Raw genomic sequence first — 23,827 nt, 5'->3', positions numbered from 1 at the left:
TACACACATCGCGAGAGCGACGTGCACTCTGCGTGGAGAGGCCACAGCCTCTTAATGTTCGTCGATCTCTCGATGTGTTGTCACCGCTGTTTGTTTATTGTCCACGCCAACGAGCGTGAGGTTATTAATTATCATTTGACGCGCGTCGATGAGGGTGGAAGGGAGTGCATCCAATTAGTCGAAGGGCCACTCGCGCACGGTCGCTCTTATATTCCGCAAATCGATTTCCATATCGGTCACAAAATAATTCCGTTGCCCGTTCGTAACGGCGTCTCATGTTCGATATAAATAGAGAAATAAAAACAATCTATTAACAATGTATAATCTATTAAAATAAGATTTTTTTATTCATTTATTATATTCTTTAAAAATTCTCAATGTTTGAAAATATATCATAATATATAAAAGAAACACGGAGAGAAATAAAAAACAGACTGTTATTTATACTCGAAGAAGTTTTACTGAAATTTGTTAAAAAATAAATATTGCACTTAAGCTTATTAAATCTATTAAAAGTTTCAAGCATTGCAGCGTTATAAAAGTAATGTCTAATAATCGATAATGTCGAATGTAAATACTGACAATGAGACAAATAAACATTGCTTTTAATTGTAAAAAAATTACGATGTTTAATGGTCTTTCTATTCCGATAGAAGAGGGAAACGAAGGGTCAGCACGATATTTTCCGCACAATTAAGCGGCACTGTTTCTCGTCAGCGATATCGAACACTCGAGGACTTCTTCGGTAAGTCCTTCGAAGTTGAAGAGCCCCGGTAGTCCTTTTAGATTACCGAAGGCATTTCGGATCTCGAAATGATCTTAACCAGAGGCCCTTTGTGCCCTTCTTCCGGCATGACCACCGTGTCTCGATCGAGGGGCATTTGATAGACAAAAGGTGCCCTGCTTTTTTTTTCCGGCATCTCCTCGGATTGATTCGCCGGCGGCGTCGCACGACGCGAGAAGAAAAGTGCGACGCCGGGGAAAAGCGAGGGTGGGGTGTGGCATGTGCGAGAGGGCAAGGTAAAGGTGGAAGGGCTTAAATCAATAAATCGCAAAAGCCCACATCTCTCCCCTTCCCCCCCGTTTCCTCTCCCACCTCGCCGCCACGGCGTTATAACTCTGTGCGCGCGATCGCGGGAGACAAAGGGACTCGACGACAAGGTACAAGGATGACACGGCGCTCTTGAGAGGCGGAAGGGCCCGAAACCGCAGAGGAGATTGATGTTATTCGATTCTCGGATTCGAGATAAGCTAAGGACGAAACGGTACATCCGTGAGAGGCATCTATAGATCGGAATCGCGGCTTCGATTTACGTTTCAAGCGTACGTGATGCCTTGCGAAAGGCTGGGATATTCAGGATACCTTGATCTGTGGTTCTAGAACTATTATACATGTGACAAAAGAAACAATAAAAATTTCAATTTTCTTCCTTTAAAGTCTGGCAAAATGGGGCGTCTTGATATTTTTTGTATCGAAAAAGAAAAATCAAAATTTTTCTTTAATTTAAAGAGTTCAGTTATTTTTATTATAATGAAGAATGCATTATATACATTACAGATATTATTAATCAGTAATAATTCAAACGGTGATAGATAAAAAATAATTTTAAAAAATTTAAAAATTAATTTTTACATTTAAAAAATTTTTGTAACGTCTACTAATTATAAGATAATATATTACTGAAAAATTTAAATATTTGGAGTTGCTTTTTTCTTCTATATAGCTACGACTATTTTTATCTCTTGCCATAACTCATAAACCCAACATGTTTCATAGCTCTAAGAGTATTGTCGAAAACTCTCAAACGGTTCGGATAATCCGAGATTAAACGCAAGCGTCAGCGATCGGTCGGAATCTGAATCTCTAAAGCACGCGACTCGTTTATCTTCGCGAGTCCGAACGGAACGTGAAACGTTCGACGTGTTTTCTTTGTCATCTGACACGCAATCCGCGCCGGATATATTTCACACGCACAAGCGGCCCTTCGTAATTAGAAAGCCATTCAGAACTACGCGCATCCACTCTACGCTGATGGATACTAACCATATCTCACGAGCGATGATGACGGGCACCACCTTTCATGCAGGCCGAGCGCATCCATGCACGACGCGGGGCTGCTGTGAAAGTGATGCTGCTTGTGCTCGTTAAAGTTGATCCCCCCCCCCCCCCCGACTCTAGGCGATGAAAAGGGGGCGAGATAGTCGCGCCATGTCGGTGTGATCTTAAATCTACCAGCGTAAATTTAATGCTCTCTTTTCCAGTTTCCCCAGGATTTTTATTACCCTTCCTTATGGCACGCAGCCATTGACGTTAATCGAGCATGTCGGTTTGACTGCACTAATATACAAGATGCACCAGATCTAATATTTCAGTCTTTGAGCAATTTAAAGTCCGTATATTATTTCAATGCGAGCAAAAAAATTGCTAAAGATATTTTGTTTATACGAGATAGGTATATGTGTAGGTATATAGTAGGGACAGTGTACATAATATGTAGTGATGTTTAGCAGTTCTCTAAATTATTTTCAGAAAATAAAAACGTTTCTTGTTATAAATCTTGTGTTCCTTTACATTTACATTAAGATGTTTATTATACATGTGTTTATTGTCGATACGATTAAAAGCATATGTTAACGCGATTACAATAAAAAGTATATCTTAAAAAAATTTTATATATATTAATTGTGTATTTAATTAGCTTTTTAAATTGCAATGATTTCATCGCACAAAAAAATAAATTAACTTGCCAGTTCGCGACTTAATTGTCGTAGTTATTCTGTTTTACGTTTCATGTAAATGTATAATATCGGTTTGTGTGAAACAATCGCGAAAGAGAGAGAGAGGAACGTGGGAGCGATTTAATAAGCGTTGATCGAAGAAAATTAGCGAGGGGCTAAAGTCGAAACGCTTTACGAGCACGCGCTACGTGAGTCACTTTCACGCCCCGGGGAACTGCCGTTCCCAATTAATTCGCTATCCGGCGGAATGTTTCATTAAGGCGTTTATTAATCCCGTCTTATTTCTATTAACACGGCTGACCTTCGCTACGAGAATTGTCTTGATCTCTGAGAAAGTCGACGCAACGCGATGGCCGCTGAAAAATTACTCAAGCCGGTTTAATCGCGATAAATCGCCGCAATATCGCGCGTTAAATTGCAGCGCATCATTGGTAAATAATTGCCATTATCGAAAACGCCTATGCTTCCGCACAAATTGATTTCGAGATACCGTTCGACGATGACCGTATATAATGTTTTCCTTTTTGTATTTCGAAATATTAATTAATTGCAGAAATATATATAGTTATATGTAATGTTTAGTTTGATTTATATACATATGTATAATAAATATAATAATTATTTAGTTTGTACGAAAAGATTTAAGCTCGGTGAGAGAACATTCAAGGATTTGCTATTCTCGTTTTGCTGATTATTATTAGCTTTCCTTTGCCGAAAAAACAATTCGATGGACATTCGGTCGAGTATATTAATCGGCTGGGCGGAAATCAAACCGGGCGCAGTTGAGGAACCGGAAGAGCAACCGGGGTTCTCGACGTGACCGATGGAGCGAGAACTATCTCGCGCGAGAGTCTAGCACCGGATAACGGACGGGTCGTCAAGGGCGAGAAAAAAGTCCTCGGGACGATCGGCGCCCCCGAAGTTTCGTCCGTCGTGGAAATCGAATTTTCGAGCTGAACGCCGCGCCAGGCGAGAAACTTGAAAATGGACTTTGTAATTTGCCACTCGGTTTGACTTCGTCGCCGCTGGGCGCGAGACTCGTCGAGCTCTCGATGATCTTGTTTGCCGATTTACCATCGTCCGAACTTTCAACGACATTATCCCGCCACTTCCGCGCGCGCCAATGCGACTGGAACTCTGATTAACTCAATACCGAAGTACTCTTTCTATAACTGTAAATAGTCGAGAAGAAATGCTTTCTCTATATAGAGTCATATTTCTTGATATTTAATTTGCTTTAAGCTACTGAAAATTTATAAAAACAAAAAAATGTATCTTTTTCGTTGCAAATATCGGAAATATCGTTGCATTTCTTTTTATATATGTTTTATTCGCGTAATAACAAAATATTTGTGACATGCCGATGTTAACTCACGTGTATCGATAATGTCCGATGCTATAAACAGTATGCCATATTACAAGAATTCCATTAATTTTTTATTCGGCATTTCTATGTTACGGACGTTCTGCAATATTAAACTCCCGAGCGTTTGACACGACTGCATTGATCGACTGTATTGCATTCGAACGCATTGTGACAAATATATATATATACGTCGAGAAAAGTATTCAATATCGCGCGTTGATTCGGCACGACTTAATCGTTCAGCAACACGAATTCACCGATGCGCGTTGGTGAATGCATCGCCGATGCAGCGACGTGCAGCACCCCGCGTTTCTGATGCCCTCCGATGAATGTGTCGACCGAGTCGACACGGAACGCGAGTGCTTTCAGGTGCATCTGCGCGCTCTGTGAAAGCGGATGTATCCCGGAAGATAAATTATCTTCTCGTTCGAGCGACTTTGCAACGTCCCGCTGCATTCGCAAACGAGCTCGACTGCCCGATGTGCCTGTCACAATGCAACGCGTGCCGGTCATGTCGGAAACTGAACGGATTCTGAACCGCGTCGACCACCCTGTAGATATCTTCAAGGTGCCTACCTACGTTCGTATAATATAGCTGCTTATATCCATCCACCCGCCTACCGATCCTTATGCATATATATGTTTCTCGCATTGGCGAGAAGCGCGAAATGCATTTGACGCATAAGGGAGTATCATCCGCTTTATGATCAAATCTACAGCTATGTAGAAATTAAATTTATACTTAATAAAATTGAATTTTCTATATGTGCATTTCTCTTATCTGCACATATGTACATACTGAAGTTATACATTGCTTAACTCTTGTTGTATTTAGTTTAGATTTTAATGAGGATTGGATTTTAATTTATGTATAATTATGTATAATTTGCAAGGTACTGATTGATTTTCAGAATTAATATGGAAATTGAGATAATATAATATCGAGTATATTGTGAACTACATGCAAGTTTTACTTTTGAAATATATCGTACCTCCATGTAATATAATTGATATAAACATACACATCAATAATATATTATTACGTTACAGGATGTATGCACACAACGTAATAATTAACGGCTTATTTTGATTAATGAATTTAAAAAGGCAAATCTTTTAGCGCAAGAAAATGCCGGAAAATAATTAAAGTATATATACATACATATTTGTTTTAAATATATATATACATATTTGAATTAATGTGACAATCGTAATAGTTTCCGTCCTCTCTAAAGATACACCATCACGAAGTGCATCGTCCAGTTGATTGTCGATCTAAATGACGCGCGTCATTATTGCGTTTGACAGAACGGTGGCATTTTAGCTCTTCGCCTAGGTGCAATGTAATATGTCGTGCCTGTTGATCGAACGACACCATCAAATTGTGCGCAATGTTGCGTGCACCAGCAACATTCGCACGCGCTGCCGTCAAAGAGACACGCAATCGATTTCACCCCCACCGACCATCCCTGACGCGCGATTAGTGCATTAAATATAAATATCACCATCGATGCAATATCGTCGTCCGGATAAAATAAAACGACATTTTGTTTTTATTCATCCACACGTAAATGTTTAAGTAGAAAAGTATAAGTAGAAATATTAAAATATTTGCTCTTATTTGAAATTACAAATATTTTATTTTATAAGTAAGAAGAGATAATTTTTTAAAACTATAAAGAAATTTTGCAAAGTTAATTAATCATTGATATCTGATCATTGTGAAAAACTGTTTTTCGATACAAATTGTATGAAGTCTCAGAGATAATCTTAACAATCGCCAACTCCTCGATCGATTAGCTAATATCTCAGAGTGAGTTTATCCCGCTTGTCGACAAGACATTCGACAACGTTATGTTACTAGAGTAATACAAGGGCAAAATCTAACATGATCATTAACATTGTTATCTAATATCTCGTGATCTTGTTTCAAAATCAATCAATAATTTATATGCATATTCCAAAAATTTCCTTAAAATTAAATTTAAAAAAAATTTGTTTCGAAGTTAATTTATGTATAATCGCAAATTAATATTTTTTAAGTTAAAATCTATTTTTTTTTATTTGTCATAAAAATTATATGATAATTTATAATTCCATGTTTTTGCGTATTATAATCATAAATATATTCAGGTGATAAAATTGATTATTCTGATGCATCTATTTGATGCATAACAAGTAATCTTATCATTTTTCTAATACGAGAAGGAATCGGTTACAATTTTACGAGATAACTGCAAGTGCAGTGTGCTCAACCTAAATACGGAATCGTAAATTCCGTTTCCAACAGCAGCTATAACTTAACTGCAGGTCGAGTAAACAGAATGACACTCAGAGTACCATTATAAGCGGTTCCTTCTCAACGATAATTCGGTCGGAGATAATTCTAGCATCATTATTTGCTTGCCACCCTGTACAGTAGGATCGGTACTAGCAGCCAATAGTCGCGTTGGTATGCACTTAGGATACAATACACGCAGATACATTGTGCCACTCGCCTAAGCGCTAATACTGACGTGGGGACGGATGCAGGGCATCACCGGCAGAGCGGATGCATAGTCGATACAACTACAACCAAGGGGGGACAGGAAGAGAGAGGATAGGCAACGAAACAGAGGGAGGGGAAACATGCTAGAGCTGATACAGCTCTCGGCTGCTTGCAGAGGATCGCAATACCGCGACATTGTTCCCGTTTGCGGTGGCTCTGCCGAACGTGTCGTGGATACGAGCTGCACTCGAAAAGAGAGGGTGGAGGGAGGAGAGCGAGAATGTGATGGAAAAGGGAGTGGCGGTGAAAGGGGAACTAATCTCGCTGCCCCCGAGTTTTTCGGAGCAAGTAACAAGGTGAACGTAACAAGTGCGCGCCCGCCGTTTGTCGGGGGGTAGTTTGTTTGATTCCGAGATTCTCGTGTGACGCGTTTCTTCAAGAGGGTAAGGATAGCAAGGAAATGATACGCGCGTACGTGCGAGCATGCGTTCGTCGGTGCGTATATCGCGCCTGAATACGCGGCGATAGATAGATTGTTGGAAAGCTGCGCTTGCTTTGATAGGGCAGATCGATAGGATACGCGAAACAATATGTGTTCTAATATATATGTGTGTATATGAGTCCGAGAACGTGAGGAATGTTAAAGTTTTCATGTATGTTTAATTTTGGATATTCAAAAATTAAATTCATAATCGTGAGCTAGCTAATTAAGTGGGTATGTATAATTTCAAAAAATTATAATTCAAAGAGATATAATTCTGAGAGAGAGAGAGAGAGAGATTTTTAATCTTTTTTTTTTTCATTGTTTGAAAATTAGGAAAATTATAAAAATAATTAAACAAATAGTTTAAAAATCGATTTTAATAATTCTGAAATATCATTTGAAATCAAAAACCCTAAGTATTAAATCTAAGTTCTGATAACGCTTTAAACAATTAAAAATTCAAGGAAAATATTAATTCTTTTTTCTTATACAATGATTATGTATAAATAAAAATAAATAAAAATTTAATTTTTATATTATGTAATTAAATATAATATAAAATATAAACATTTTCAAATTTTCTCTCTTTTTCTTTTATCAATATTTTAATATACATATATTTAAAAATATATACGTCAATTATATTCGTTACTTTTTAAAACAAAATCTTTTATCTTGACATGACATTACTGGTAGGTTAATCGGTTTCATCAACTCAATTTTTTTTCGTCAGATCCGTCAGATATCCGAGATCACCCGCGAATCGAAAAAGAACGTTTGACAGCTCCGCTTAAAGCACTTTCGCGCTTGCAAGCTCTCCCTCAGCAGGCGTAATGGATAGAAAGGACTCTGGCGAAGCTCTCTGCCGCAAATCCGAGTTACCAGCAAACCCCCGGCAGTCACGTCGATTTTTATTCTCGACTTTCATATCCCTCTGTGCCGAGGCTCGAGCGTGTTCAGTAAGAGTAGCTGACGGAAGTTGACGCAAAACGTCGGATGTTCTCCGTTCGAGAGCTATACGACTGCGTTGTCACCTTTAATACACACAACCGACTTTCACGCGATACTTCGAAAAAGCTTGAGACAACTGTCTGAGATATTTAATTTCGGGCGTTCCCGACCACGTAATCTTGGCGATAGTCGAGAAAGTGTGTCCGGGAAAGTTTATATTTTTATGTCATTTTTTTCTACGTATAATATAAATGAGTTAACATTTTTGTTTATATAATTCATCATGATGAAAGATCGGAAAACCAGTGCAAAAACTTTTTGAATATTAAGCTTTATATAACAATGTAACAAAACTCTGGAAAAAATATAATTTTTTAAATATTATATATTTAATTTATGGAATAATACGATTCACTGTTTTTTGACTTTGAACCATTCATTCGGAATGATCATCAACCGCGGATCGTGTAAACTCGCCTTTAGATCGACGCATCAGGGTTGCGACGTTGTTGGTGAAACAGGGTTAATCGGATTCGTACGGATTATCTTTGATGTCTTCTACCTCAAAAGAAATACAGTCGCGTCGACGTGAATAATTCGCGGTCCAATATCGGCTCAACCCCTTCTTCCGCAAAAAGAGCGCCAAAGGATTTAAAGGAGCCGACTGCGAACACCGTCAGGAATGAAGAAACAGGGTGCATCCGCACACAATTTTATGTGATAGAAACGATGCACCATACCAGTCAGCAAAGTTTTGATCTTTGAGAAAATTTGCATTAAATTTATGCTTTTTAGGGGAATCAGAATGTAAAATACATCGAAATTTGTGATTTAAACTGGGTTAGTGAATTTTCTATTAGGAAATTTATATGTAGCAGTTTGTAGAGTGAGAAAAAGAAAGAGAGAACATAAAGATATATAATTCGTATCTATGTTCATACAATACATTTATATTATTCAACCCATTTCATTGATAATATATTATATAATAAATTACTATACTTTTTAATCTATATTAACACGTCCTTCTATAATAAAAAATAATTTATATTATTCTTTTTTGCTTTATTTAATTGATTTGATTATTCTTTTCTTTCTTTTCCTTTCGATAATATATAAATAAGAAACTTCTATTTGCGCTAAAAATTCCTGTCTAGCGAATTTAATATATACGTATAGACAGTCTAAATGATCGATTACTTTTCTGGTAATACTGATACGAGGTAACTATTAACTGCTTTCTTCGCGTGTATTTTTCCCGTCTTCGAATATCGATTCAACCGTTCGTTATCCAGACGAACTTGAGGTTTTCAACCTCTATCGCGTAACCGTTTCCGTTGTCACCGTTGACCCGTAACACGGATTTCGTCTTACCAACCCATATTCCCTGGTCGCTACTCTTGAACGACGCTGTATCTTCCTGCCTGCCCGCTGTCGAGATGTCTCACCCTGCGGAGGCTAAATGGAGCGCGACCAACCGCAGAGCGAGGGTGATATTCGCTGCATAATTAAATACATCAGCGCGAACCCTTCGACCGAGACTGAATACGTTGCGTTTATTCCTATAATCCTTTTCGGTACGGAATTATAATAAGAGAAAATCTGGGGAATCGCAAATGGAAAATCATAAAATATTAATGATCGAGAAGCATCGAAAATAACTGACTTCTATTTTCATTAGCAAGGATAGTAAAGATATATATTATATAAAGAGAAAGAGAGCTGAGAATTGATTTAAGAGATGGTAGCTAAGGATTAAAATCTATAGAGGATGTCGGAAAGTTTAGAATATTTTAAAGCTTTTTTAGGATGTTTTTTAAAAGTTTGCATTACAAGATGAATTAGACTAAGGTTTAGACTTGAGAAAGTGAAAGACTTTTGACATTTAACATTAAAAATTCACCAACTTTTCAGGGAACTATGTGTCTTGAAAGACGGTTAAATATCCCATTCTGTAATAAATATTAATTGTATTAGACAGAATATAAAACGCGTGAGTAAGTCTTTAAACAATGGTTATACCTATTGTAATGAGAAACTATTGTTCTATCATGCATTTACTTTCACACTGAATATATTTGTATCTCTATATCTATCTATCTTTCCAAATGAAACTATATCAATATCGTGAAACTAGAATACTCGATGTTTTTTTATAGCTTGTAGATGGGTGGACAAGGATAACAAATATTTTCATTATTTATACGTTTAAACGATGTATATGATTCTTTTCTTTCATACATAACTATGTAATTATTATAATGAAGTTATAAATGTGTATTAAATTTTAATTTTTAATTTTATTTACATGTACATTTTTAAAACGGAATCCGTGTCGTAAAGTTAAATAATCGAGAAAACTAATTTAGCATATCTGCTTTAAAAACGTAGGTATATATACAAATAGAATAGAATTCAGATTCAACACATTTAAAGCTTATAAGCTCATTACGGTAACCACACAGTTCGCATGATTCGCGATATATTAACATTTTAATACATTTTTACGCGTGAATGTGAAAGTGGATTTGATCCAACAAAATAGAAAAGTAACATATTCCCAGAGAAGTAAACGTTAAAATTTCTTCGCGATGTTAGATCGGAGGATGTGGGACGATTAATCGAAAGGATTCGCAGTACGATACGGAAAAGATCGATCGCCGTTGAGCTATCGAGAACATTGGCACGACGTACTCGCGGAAGATATGTCGAGGAATCGTACGTGCGGATAGATCATGTGCGCACGTGATCCAGGGATCGTGTGGCTCTCTCGTATTCCGGATTCGCCAGCCGTGCCGCAAGATGAAACGGATTATTGCTTCGCCACGTTTATGTACCCTCCTCGATATATCTGTCCACCGGCCCCTAGATAGCGACATATTAATGCCAAAGGGCTCTACGCGATGGTCCCGACTATATGTACCGTAGATACTTCCGACTATATATGCACGCGCATGAGCGTATATATACGCACGGCTTTCGAATATGCACACCGAATATGTACGACCAATCACTGCATATCCTCCTCATCATCATCGAAGACGAGTCTCCTTACGCTTCGCATGATATGTCCGCGAAATTGGATCAAGCGATCTGGGATTGATCTCGCGAGGTTACCAGGTCATGGATGATATTAGATCAAGCCGAGAGATGACTTATAAGGCTATACATTTTAGATAATTTAACGTCCGATGAGGAGAAAATTTTTAATTTATGGGAAATTGCAGTCTACATTTTTTTAATTTTATACATCTAAATAAATATTATTATTTTATGTTAGGGAATTATAATATATTCAATGGTTGCAGTTTATGAAATGTGTATAACTTATTAAACTTTTTTAATAATTGTAAAATATGTATAATATATAAAACCATTATGATGAAATAACGATAAAAATAATAAGTTAAGAAGATAATAAATTAAGAAACTCATTTTTCATGTACGCACTTGGGAGCATATTTCGTACTTGAATCTATACATGCAAGAGATTTATTATGCAAGAGACTTTGCGCCTGCGAGTTCTACTTTTCTTAGGTTCCTTATCGCCATTATTGATTTTCGATTATCGGCCACCTAATGCATCCGACGTTTTTAGGTTAAAGACCACCAGCATCCTCTGTGCTCATCGCTTTCCGCGACTCGCGATAAGACTTTGCGATCATGCCATTAGATAGAAGAACCGTCACACTTTGGTGCAGTTGGATCCGATTGCGCTAAGAATGAATTCGCGTTCCGAGAACTTGCGTTTGAAAAATAGTGGAGTGAATTTAAAACTTGTTATCGGAACCATGACTGTAACGCGAAAACGGCAGTCGTTATGGATAAAAAGTTTGAGGGACGACAAAACACTGATAGAGAAATAATCAGCATATTTGAAAAATAAAAATACAAGAGAGATAAAATGTTGATATACAGCATTGTTAATATTATAAGAAAAGAATATTCTTTAATTATAAATAACGTCTTATTATAAATAAGACGTTATTTATAAATAAGACGTCTAATTATAAGTAACGTCTTAAATTCGCAAGAACGGAGAATTAAATTCTCGGTCGCGAACGTTGGAAAATGTTCGCAATGGCAATGCCTGTCAGCGCCGTGAAAAAAGAGCATACGCTATGTGCGGATTATAATCCGCTCATGTTCGTCGGCTTAAGAAATTCCTACCGACTGAATTGCGGGCGTGTCTAATTAGCGCGGATGATTTCCAATGTCGCGGTCCGCGCCGTCGTTATTTCGGGAGGCTTTACGAGAGGCGCGCGTTAAAAAGCGCGGAGACGGCAGTCGGACGACGATAAATTGCCGTAAAGATTTCGCTGTCGCCGTTAGAGCCGCCAATTAAGCGGGTGGGATAATCGGCATCCGCTTCACGATAATTTACGAAACGACGGACGGTTAATTTGACGTGCGCGGCTCTGGAAGCGTGTAAGGACTTTTGTCTACGAATTCATGTCAGAATTTATCCCTTTCTAAAAAAGGCATGTTAAGTCAATTCTCACAAATATTGTTGCCTCTTCTCCGCGATGCTGATTGGCTGCCTCGATTCGCGTTGTGCGTTATATTTGTAGCATCGAGAGACTGTCATCGCGAGGGTTAGCAGTTTGACAGTTTGTTCAAAATAAAATTAAAGAAAATAATAATATTAGTTTTAAATAATATGTTATAATACTTTAAACTCGATTAATATTTTTGACAGTTATCAGCTGATTTCTGTCAAAAAATATTAATTGGATAAAGTATTATAACATATTATGTAAAACATATTATTTTATTTTATTTTATTTTGAACAAATTGTTAAACTACTAACCCTCGCGATGACAGTCTCTTGATGCTACGAATATAACGCATAATGCGAATCGAAACAGTTAATCAGCATCGGAAAAGCTGCAACAATACTTGCAAGAATCGACTTAACGTGCCTTTTTTAGAAAAGGATGTTATAATATTTTTAATTCGATTAATATTTTTGACAATTATCAGAGCTGATTTTTGTCAAAAAATATTAATCGCAGATAAGATATTATAACATATTATTTAAAACATATGTTACTATTTTAATATTTTCAACATATTATATTGTATACCCCCATTACCGCTATAGAAATATTATAAAATAAACAATTTCTCACTCACCGATACGTGCAATAGCGGAGGTGTAGTACACAGCACATTGATCTGAAAACAAAATATTCAAATTATGTATATACATATGTGTGTGTTGAATATCTCATAAACAATGCAGTTTATAAAAAATGTTTTATTTTGCATACCTCACAGTTACCCCGATGTCGCCTGATGCCTCCCCGGGCCTCCTCCTCCTCTCTTGGTCGACCGTCATTGCTTCTTCGAAGCATTTACGACACTCGCGAAAATACGAATAATTACGATTGCCCGACACTTTACACGGCACTCCAGACGCGCGAAACTTTACACGGCACTCCCGACACGACGCGTGAATCGCACTGTGTATCGCAATGCTATATCTGTAACAAATAAAATACATACATATATTAGAATAATCTTATTATTTCGCATTATAACATACACAATATAAATATGTAAGCTAGAATTAACGATAGATATATCCATGGATCGCAACACATTCGCGGGCGCGAAAACAGATTAAGTTGGGTTATGTTGGCAAGAAATTTTGCATCGAATTTTTCGCGAAATATGCGTTTCGAACAACTACGACTACATATTAACGTTGAAATTATGATATCCGATTGATAAATATTACAATACAAAGGTTAGAAATCATTTCTAACGATTATGCTTACTAATTAATCACAGCGCGACGCAGCTCCAACTGCCTGATACTCTCGCGGCGTTTCGGTAATGGCCGCGGCTACAAACAGCGGCAACTTCACTCTAATAGCGCGCGCGCGATACTATATACATGACTTAATATTAATAATTTATTAAAACTCGAAGGAGATTCGTTCGAAAAGATATAGCTTTAGAAAGAAAAAAATATTAATTGAGAATAAGGTATTATAACATATTATTTACAACGTATTACTATTTTATAACTTTTACCATATTATTATTTTTAAATTTAATTAGCGAATTATAACATACACAATATAAATATAAATAGGTAAGCTAGAATATTTAATTAGCAAATTTTATTAATATTTTTTGACAGAAAAATCAGCTGAGTAAGAGACATTGAGAGAGAGAATGTCTCTTTCTCCGCAATAATATTTTATCTCTCGTATTCATAGAAATGTTTTCGAGATGTCTTGTGTATTTGAAGCTTGATTATTGTAAAAAATAATTAATTTGTTATATAATTAATTTGTTGTATAATAATTAATTTGGATAATTTGTCAGTGTATCTGCTTTAATAACCGAGCAATCACAACGTCTGATTAATGTCTCATATTACTACTGAAAAAAAATTAATTGAAGCTCTACATGACATATATGATTAAAGCGTCAGCTGATTAAAGCGTTAATTTACTAATTAATTTTTAAAATAATGTTATAAAAATAAAAATAATATAATATGTATTAAATAATAGGTTATATAATATTTTAAACTCGATTAATATTTTTGACAGATATCAGCTGATTTCTGTTAAAAAATATTAATCGAGAATAAGATATTATAACATATTATTTACAACATATTACTATTTTAATTTTATCATATATTATATTATTTTAAAATTTAATTAGCACATTAACGCTCTAACCAGCTAATTTCTGTGAAAAAAATTAATCGAGTTTAAACAAACTTTATATTATTTTTTTAAAAATATCGTTTTTTTTAACATAAAACCGAAGAATGGCGCGTGCGTAGCGCGCGCTTGTGTTGATCTAGTAATTTAAAATTCTGTATAAGATATAAGTAGCTCAAACAAGTAATGATGATAAATAAATAATCAGCACCAATCCAAACATGATTTTTAAGAATAAAATTGACATCAATCATTATCGCGTGGCTCACGACTGCAATTCCAAGCATTTAAATTATCCTAATTTAAATAAAGCATGAAGACGCGCACATAGACGTCCACATTCTCGCAGCACCATAATACGATTTACTGATCTCCATGTACTTTCCTTTATCATCTTTTCTTTTCTCGAAGCTTTACCGCATTCGTCTGCCATTTGGTCTTCAATCATGCTCGAATCTTTCATCTCGATAGCGTCGAGCATAAGTGTAAGACGTATCAGTGACTCTCAACTTGACACCGACTGCCTGGAAAGGCACGTTTCTCAAAGAAGATCGATCGCATTCATGGAGAACACTGACCTGATTTACAGTGTTTCACATCGCCGAACAGAAACGTTTCACGCGATCAATTTTCCTTTTTTTCAATTTTTTAAATTAGAAGGATACCCTACTCTGTAAAAGTTGCAATTCTTTTAAATTACAATTTTTCCAGTCATAAACTTTTATATTATGTAAATTTCCGAATCATAAAACTGTCGATTTTAATTGTTCGATCATATTTTTATCATTCATAATTTTTTCAGTTCTAAATATTTTTAACTACAAATATCCATAATTTAAACAAAAGTTTTCGAATAATATATTTTCGAACAACATTTGTTAATTATGAATGTAATGTTTTATAATATCTAGAAATATAAATTTTTTATTCTTATATTCACATTATACATATATAAATCTCTTAATCAGGACGAAAGTTTCTTTCTCAATTGAGCAAAATTACGTTTTAATTTCAATAACTCAAGTTTTGACAGATTATATATATTATATTATATAATATACATATATATATTAGGAAATCAGATATGAAAATTGCTTGTATTTCGCGTCTATCTGCAAAGTAATCAATTCTCGCCATCGATGAAAGGAAGGAAGCGAGTCCATGGATACGGAGGGAAACGGCGAAAAAATGATGGCGGGTGCGACTTAATGTAGTCGAAGAAATAAACGAGACAGCGGTATATATCAAAGCGCGGACAGCCTCGTTGCGTATAAATGATATAAATAAAATCAACCTGGGAATACCGAAGCTATTTATCATCCAGCTAAAATGCCTCGTACCTTCGTTCTCTTTCGTCCCCATTAATAACGATGGGAAAAACCATTTCCTTGGACATAGCCTTTCTTTCAACACATTATATTTAATTCGTCAGGAAAACGCGCATTTGAGAAATAAGTTTTAGTGTCTAACTTAATTTAAAATTCAATTTATAAGAATGTTCTACAACACGCATAATCTCTGTATCATTTATGCAGTACTTTAATCTGCTTGCAAATTAATTGTTATATATATATATATATATAAAGTAAATTTATTTATTTAACTTGTTAATTTAGTTAGATACTCTTACTATAGTTAGGTTATTAACTTGTTAATTTAATATTTCTAAATTTAAATTAGATTTTTTTTACTCTAAATTAAAAATTTTTCCAGCTATTGCTATGCGCGTTAAAAACTTTTCCGAAATATTCTTTTCTTCAAGTTAACTTATCACTTTGGTAAGAGTAAATCTGCGATATTAAATCTGCGATTTAATATTCCATCGCGCGTTTATGTACATATTTGTTGATGTGCCAGCATCGTAGATTTCTCAATTTTTGGTTGCACACAGATGCATGGAATCGCAAATGTATGTAAACGTAACGGAGAGCCCTCGGGAAAAGCCACGGTATGACATCTGGCCAAATATTTAGGTGTCGGAGTAAGATATGTTTGTGTTGCATTGCCTCATTCGACATTCTCAACTGACACATATGTCTGTCTTTTTCTTTCAGGTAAGCTATCCTGGGTCTCTTTCGTGGGTGTGTTTGTGAAAGTCGTGGCATCGCTGCAGTATGGTAAGATCAGTTATAATGTTGATTATATCATCACTGTGTGCAATCGGACATTCAGCTTGACGCAAATTGCACAACCATACTATTTTTTTAAATTTCTTTTTTTTTTTTTTTTAGTGTAGTATTATTTGTTATTTATATATATTGAATGTCCTGATTAATATTTATCAATGTTTTTATATATCATACATAAATTATATATATTAAGAAAATTTTAAAAAAGATGTAATATGTAAATTCTAAAAAAATATTAGCAATATCCAAGTATTGATAATATAGCAGGACTGATGGCACTATAAACAAATTAATTAAGCATGACCTAAACTATTAATCAAATCTGTCCGGTTGACGAAATTAATAAATCAGGACGAAATTAAAAATTCGTCCCGACGAGACAAAAAAAAATGGTCACGTTTTATACGAGAATCGACGTAATACGACGGTATGAATTACGAATTATGGAAACGCATTGCTCATCCGGGAGACATCAATCCGGGATAATCGACGAGTCGCGAGATTCCTTTTTCTCGCGCGAAATGAAGCATGACATCGGTTTGTCCTCGTCGTCCGTCGGAATTTTGTTCGCTCGCCATTTGATATTCGCCTCGTGATTTATACTTTTAGTTTCGTCTCGTCGAAAAGTTCCGCCTTCCGCGGAAAAAGAATAGAAAAGCCACGATGTATCGTTTAATACGGACTGAAATAATGTCGACTGACAAGCAGAATTTTTAACTGGAACTATGTGAATTATGTCGTATAACAAACATTAGCGCAATAAACACACGTGTGTTGTGGTTATCGAAACTTCAAGAGGCGCGCATTATTATTTCATCAAGCTCGAATTGCATCGTTTTACAATATGCAGAGTATGTATTCTCTCTCCGCCCGTTTAATTAAAATCTTTAAAAAAAATTAAAATAAAATTCAGAATTATTTTGAATTTATATAAATTATATTATTTTAAATTATTTTATATTAAATTATTTTTTTATATATAAACTATTTTATAATTTTATATTGTAAAGTATAAAAAATGTTGCGATATCATGACAATATAGTATACTCAATACGAATTTGAGATTATTTAATTGAAATGATATATCAAATTTCGCATTGATACAAATTCTGTGTTTAAAAAAGCGTTTGAAAAAATATATATTCCGCAGATGATGATAATTCTTCACGGTCGACCGATCATAAATCTCGATCGAATCATTCTATTCAATTGGTATATCAGTGAGACGATCGGCGTATATGGGATCGCCGTGAGTTATCGTGCAATATTACAGAATTTTCGACGGCGGAGATGAGGATAATCATAACTTCTGTGCGTGGCATCCTCGATAATTCGACGGTTATCAAGGATCGTCTACCGCCGCATTCGCGTCGCGTCTACATATTTATTAGGAATATATTCGCAAAGTTCTTCCTTATTGCATCGTACGAACGCAGTATGGAAATGCGCGCGCGGTGCATCGTGCTATCAACGTTTATGCGGCTTAATGCACGTATCAAATTCATCCGCTCGTCTGCATCAATCTCATGGAAAGATATGCATCTTCTGATTAAAGTAAAAATCTTTAAATCTCTAAAGAAAAATTTCAGAAAAGAGTCTTGTATTGAATTTTGAATTTTTGTAAAGTTTTAGAATAAAATGTCGAGTTTTTTAAAACAATTAACTACTGATTGTGAGTTAACTATTAAGCTATTGTTATGGCTGTCACGTTTACAATGATTACATTTAATTATTTCAAGCGATAGAGAAAGATGTTTGTAAAATTAATATTAATTTATTAATTTTATTTAATTAATTGAAATTTATGTCAGCTAACTATAAATTATAATTTTGCGTATATATTTTAATGAAATATGTTGTCATTGATCCATCAAATTATTAAGAAATTGAGAGAAAGAGGCATGTAAATATATCTATACATACGTTAACAAATATTTAAGCTGATATTACTGATGATTAATCTCTTGTAAAGAGATATTTTGTTTTCTCTTTCTTTTTATCTATCTGAGAATGCATATTCATATATGATTGTTATCAATTTATTTTTTATTAAAAATAGATACGCTTAATTTGGAAATAATAATTAATTTCGCTAACAATCTGTCGCGAACCAACATTATATAGCGGCATTTCCCACGCCATTATCGAGCACTACTACAGTAGTTATCGCCGTTAGCGCAGAAACCGATGTTGTTCGAGAACGTGCTCGCGAGGTGCGTCGTAGCAATATGTATTAGCAATAAACTATATACCGATTAATACAATAATACTGGACAATAATGATCGTCGTTTCCGTCGAACGACTGTAACGAGCATAACGATACAATCACCGGTGCAACAATGTTCCATCGTTGCGACTAATTATAACACTTTATCATGATACGATTCGGGCGATACTTCGAAGCTAAAAGAGTTCATCGGGAAGTAGATTACAGCTATTGGCTTTTAATGATACTACGAGAACGAAATGAATCGTGGAATATCCGCGAAAGTATTTATCTAACGTAAAAATATTAAATGACAATATTGACATTCCTTATAGAATATTATTCAAAGTATTGAAATAAATGCAATTTATAGCAATATTAAAAGATAAGAAAAGTGTAAAATATTTCAAATTCGCGGTTGTTATAATAATAACTAATTAGATATTATAATTGAAAGGCATACAAAATGCCTTTTTCAAAATGAAAATTCTGATTATAAATAATACCTCTCTCCATAATTTTCATTATAAATATAATACTATTAAAATCTAGAGTATTTTATCAATATATTGTATATTGATATTAATTGATAAAAGATTTTTATTTAAAGCAAATATAAAGAAATTTTAAAGCATGTATTTGCTTAAACGTATTAAAGCTATTGTATTATACATAATATACATATATTATAGTCGGCAAGTTAACTCGCCCTTAAGAAAAATTCCTTATGATTTTTTTTATCAATTGCATCATCAGTTTGAACTCCGATTATTTGAGAATTAAATTTTTCAGATATTAATAGTATTATATGAATGTCTTTACATTGCTATAATATTGTATTGCCATTCTTGAAGTGTTTTTTCTCAACTTTAACCCTGCAGGCTCGAAGTGTTAAGTAGCAGAACAGTACTCGCGCTGGAAAGAACGGCGAGGGAGCTTTTTTGGCAGGCAAAGTAATTATTCATGTGGGTAGGGACATGAGGAAGGAAAGCTGCTTCGAGAAATGGCGAGAAACGGACGTAGCCGTTGGAGAGAATAAAGCATGGTGTAGTGGAGTGTGAGTCGAAGGTTGCGTGGCCGGCGGCGAGGGATAAAGATGAGGATGGGAGAAAAAACGGCGAGATAGTACGAAGAAAGTTCTCAGAAGGATATGCGGGAAGCACCGTTGAGAAACAAGCGGGCAAGAGATGAGGGCTAAGAGATTCAGAGGGTTGTAAGATGGAACGAACGATGTAGAAGAGGGATAGCGTGAGGTGTAAGGAGGGGAAGGTGGCTCTCACGGGACTTGTACCCGCGAAAGAGCCACGGCCACTCAGAAACATCCGGTCTTTCCGCGCGAAATTTACACCGTTAAATGCTCGGTCTCTTAAATGCATCGATAGGTATATTCGCATTAGTTTCCCGAATGCGAATATTTCTCAAGCAATGTGTATTTTTTCTCTTTAAGATTAAGAGTTCTTATCTTTTTCTTCTTTTTGTTATTATTAAATAACAATTAAAAATTTATATATTTTATTATATATTTTAATTATATAGATAATTAGTATATTTTTGTAAACGTAAAAATTATAACTTTATGCAATAACTTTTTTTATGTTAATTGAATTTTATATTGATAAGAATTATTTCCTGCAGATATATATATACAAGTTATTACACAATTTGGTATTAAAACGGATTATTTGCGATGTAAATATGAATTTACATCAAGCCGAATTTATGAAAATATTTATAACCGAATTATTTTTAGCGACGTAATACAGCTGATTAAGCTTTAGTTAATATCCCTATAAATAATCTTCCTGCAAATGTAAACGTCCACTTGTTTTGCATAAATTCTTTTTGTTTATAAATATAATTTAACAAAATTATATTTATTTTATTTTATTCTCCCCAAAATACAAAGCACATACATACACGTATACATACGCATATGCATGTGCTTGACATTATATGATACACATAAAATGTACGAATTATAAATTTACCATAATCGAAAGTAGATATAAAATCTTCATTTAATTTTAAATAGTTTTGCATAGAACAATAATTGGTAGACGCTTTAAAGAAGAGAACAAGATATTTGAACCAAAAATTTCGCAGCATTTTCTTATTTTCTCTAGACACCCTTTTTTCGAAAAATATATTTTGGTGTCGAAGATTAACGCATCGCGTGAAAGAAACTTATTTGCAACGTTCTAGAAACGAATTTCGTCGGGGGAATAAAGTCACGTAACACGCGTACACAAACGAATGTGCGACGAATTTCAAATATTTGCTCACGCACGTGAGAGGATGCGTGAAAATTTATGCGATTTATTTCGTCCTGGTCAAAGCGACGCACGCCTTTTATCCCTTTTGGTGCCTTTACGTGCACAATTGCGGAATTAATGCGATTTGAAAATATGTACGCACCAATATAAAAAGGATGATATTTGATATAATTTATTTAAAATAATTAGTGTATAAAATTCTCTTAATTCTTTATGGAATAATCTCTTCATAATTTTATTTTCTTTTTATAAAGAGAGATCATGTCAATTTAAAGTTTTACTTTTATAATCACAAATTAATCGATTTATGTTTGAACTTTGGAATTCTTACGAAAAAAAACATTATGCGAATAATATGTATAAATACGCAAAATATTTTGGAAAATTATGACAAATAAATTTGAAATTATTCATGCATATTCCAGATATTTACACAAAATTAAAAATCTCAAAATATCACAGAAATACAAAGCAAGTATAATTTTCCGTTTATTATCGTAAACATGCATCGATAAATACAAATAAATTATTAGATTAACAATGTCTCCAAAATATATATATCGATATTATAGTAGCGCGTGCATGGACGCCAATTACGCGGCCCGTCGCGTCGCCGAACAATTTCGATAAATCGCGGGGATCCGCTAATCGCCTGATATATGAGGTTGTATTTCACGATGCGAGAAATTTTTCGATAAACGAAATACATGTTCGCGTGGGGAATAATCCCCGAAGCGCTTTTCCAGACGCACGAAGGCGCGGCGTTCGTTAGGGATTCTTTTTTATCCAACACATCCGGCGAACTAATTCACGCGAGCTAAAACCTAACAATACGTACATCTATAAAGAAACTGTACCACTTTAATTAAAACCTCATTTTTCTATGTAATTCTGTCTATTGTCAAAATTTAAAAATAAAGGCTATTATTATATGTCATTTCTTACTTTGTTATATTATAAAAAAAAAAAGAGAAATTTAATAAAATTTTGTAAATATATTGATAGTGTGTAGTATTCCATATACCTAACATAATATATTATACAACAGATAATAATTGAATTATATATATACGAAAGCGCGTGACACAATTAATAATTACTTCGGAACGAACCTGGACAAAGAGAAGGAAGAATAGATTGTTCACCGTCACATTAATGGCGCAGCTAAAATTAAGTAGCATTTTGCACAACAAAAAGAAGAGAGTGATTCAGAAATGGAAGAGGAGGGAAAAAGAGACTTTCGAAGAAGAGGAGAGTTGAAAGGTAGTAGAACAAAGGTTTATCTTTGTTAGCGGTTTTCTCGAAAAGCGAGTGGATCATAAGAGTGAGCATTAAAGCACGCTCGTTTCTTAAACGCAGTGAAGAGTGCAGAGGCTGCTGCAGCCGCCCCTTGCAACCATCTCCTCGCTATATTATTCGCTACGCTGACGAGAGCGCGGACGGTTGGCTAACTCGAGACTTAAAACTTGGTTAATGTTTCATTTGCATAAGTGACGGCAGTTGCAGGTTAACGCGATTTTCGCGCGAACGGCAAGAAAATTGGCCGTCGAATGTTCTGCTCGGTATATTGCTATTCTTAGCTGTCAGTCGCAATCGTTCATTGGATCCGATTGGTTGATATATGGACAAAGCCTTCACTTTGTTTCGGAATTAGGCCCTTTACTAGACATCACAAAAATATCTATATCTATGGAATATGAGTATTTTTTTAGAGAATAAGAAAACTTTACGAAATTCGAGAGATATAAAAATTTGGCTGTAATATCGTTCTGATCGGTAAAAAATAGATCAAAGTTGCCATCGTCGAGATATCAACGTGGTCGCGTGACAGGATGAGAAAAAAAGATCGGGTTTTTCTACAATTCATATCGACAGAGCGTCGGCGATTCTCCGCGGAGAAAAGAGCGAAAAACACAGCAATTTTCTTCCCTTCTCTCACTTTTCTCGTTGTTCCTGCTCCTTTTCTATGAGAAGCTCTCGCTGCCCATCAACTCCCCGTGCCGAGAGTTAAATAAAATTTATCTCGCGGGACGCAGTCTCCACGGAATTTCACCGCATTCCAGTGAATGCAGAAGGTGCATCCGGATTTGATGTGACGTCGATGGCACGGAGAGAGCGGATAGGAGACCGACGAGATGCAGTAACGAATGTAGAACGGGAGTATACTGGCGCTCATACTTTTCCCATCGATTAGATCAGTTTTATACAGTTTGAATGAAGTAATTAAAATCGTTGAGCAAGTGAGACAATGAAATAATTTTTAATAAAAAAATTATTAGTTATTATGAAAGCATTGAAGAATTAGAATTAATTTGTTTTTCAGAGCAGAATTATTACATTGATTCTAAACAAATTGATTCTAAATTGATCGAAAAAAAAAGATGCTCAGCAATGTAAAAAAATGATTCGCGATATTTGAAATCAATATTGAATAATTTATCTTTGGTAAAAATTTAAACCGAGACTTAATGATAAGACAATTAATATTGAAAAATAAAG

The 23,827-nt window shown here is 34.9% G+C and overlaps 2 protein-coding genes across 8 annotated transcripts in view; one reads left to right on the top strand and one right to left on the bottom strand.

Annotated features, from left to right (window-relative positions):
• The window catches only part of LOC145934352 (latrophilin Cirl), a 425,698-nt gene that overhangs the window by 294,977 nt on the left and 106,894 nt on the right, over positions 1-23,827 (top strand). The gene's annotated exons all lie outside the window — the stretch shown is intronic.
• The window catches only part of LOC145944350 (uncharacterized), a 367,235-nt gene that overhangs the window by 296,689 nt on the left and 46,719 nt on the right, over positions 1-23,827 (bottom strand). The window contains exons 4-5 of the mRNA XM_083052625.1: positions 13,303-13,515; positions 13,166-13,207 (exon numbers count right to left, since the gene is read on the bottom strand). Coding sequence (XP_082908751.1) covers positions 13,166-13,207; positions 13,303-13,515 — 255 coding nt within the window. The remainder of the gene's footprint in view (positions 1-13,165; positions 13,208-13,302; positions 13,516-23,827) is intronic.

The sequence above is a fragment of the Prenolepis imparis genome, unplaced genomic scaffold (genome assembly GCF_030444845.1).
Source record: "Prenolepis imparis isolate NDT839.2.m4 unplaced genomic scaffold, iyPreImpa1.0 SCAF_1, whole genome shotgun sequence".
NCBI classification, from domain to species: domain Eukaryota; kingdom Metazoa; phylum Arthropoda; class Insecta; order Hymenoptera; family Formicidae; genus Prenolepis; species Prenolepis imparis.
This window is presented reverse-complemented; position numbering and strand designations above follow the sequence as displayed.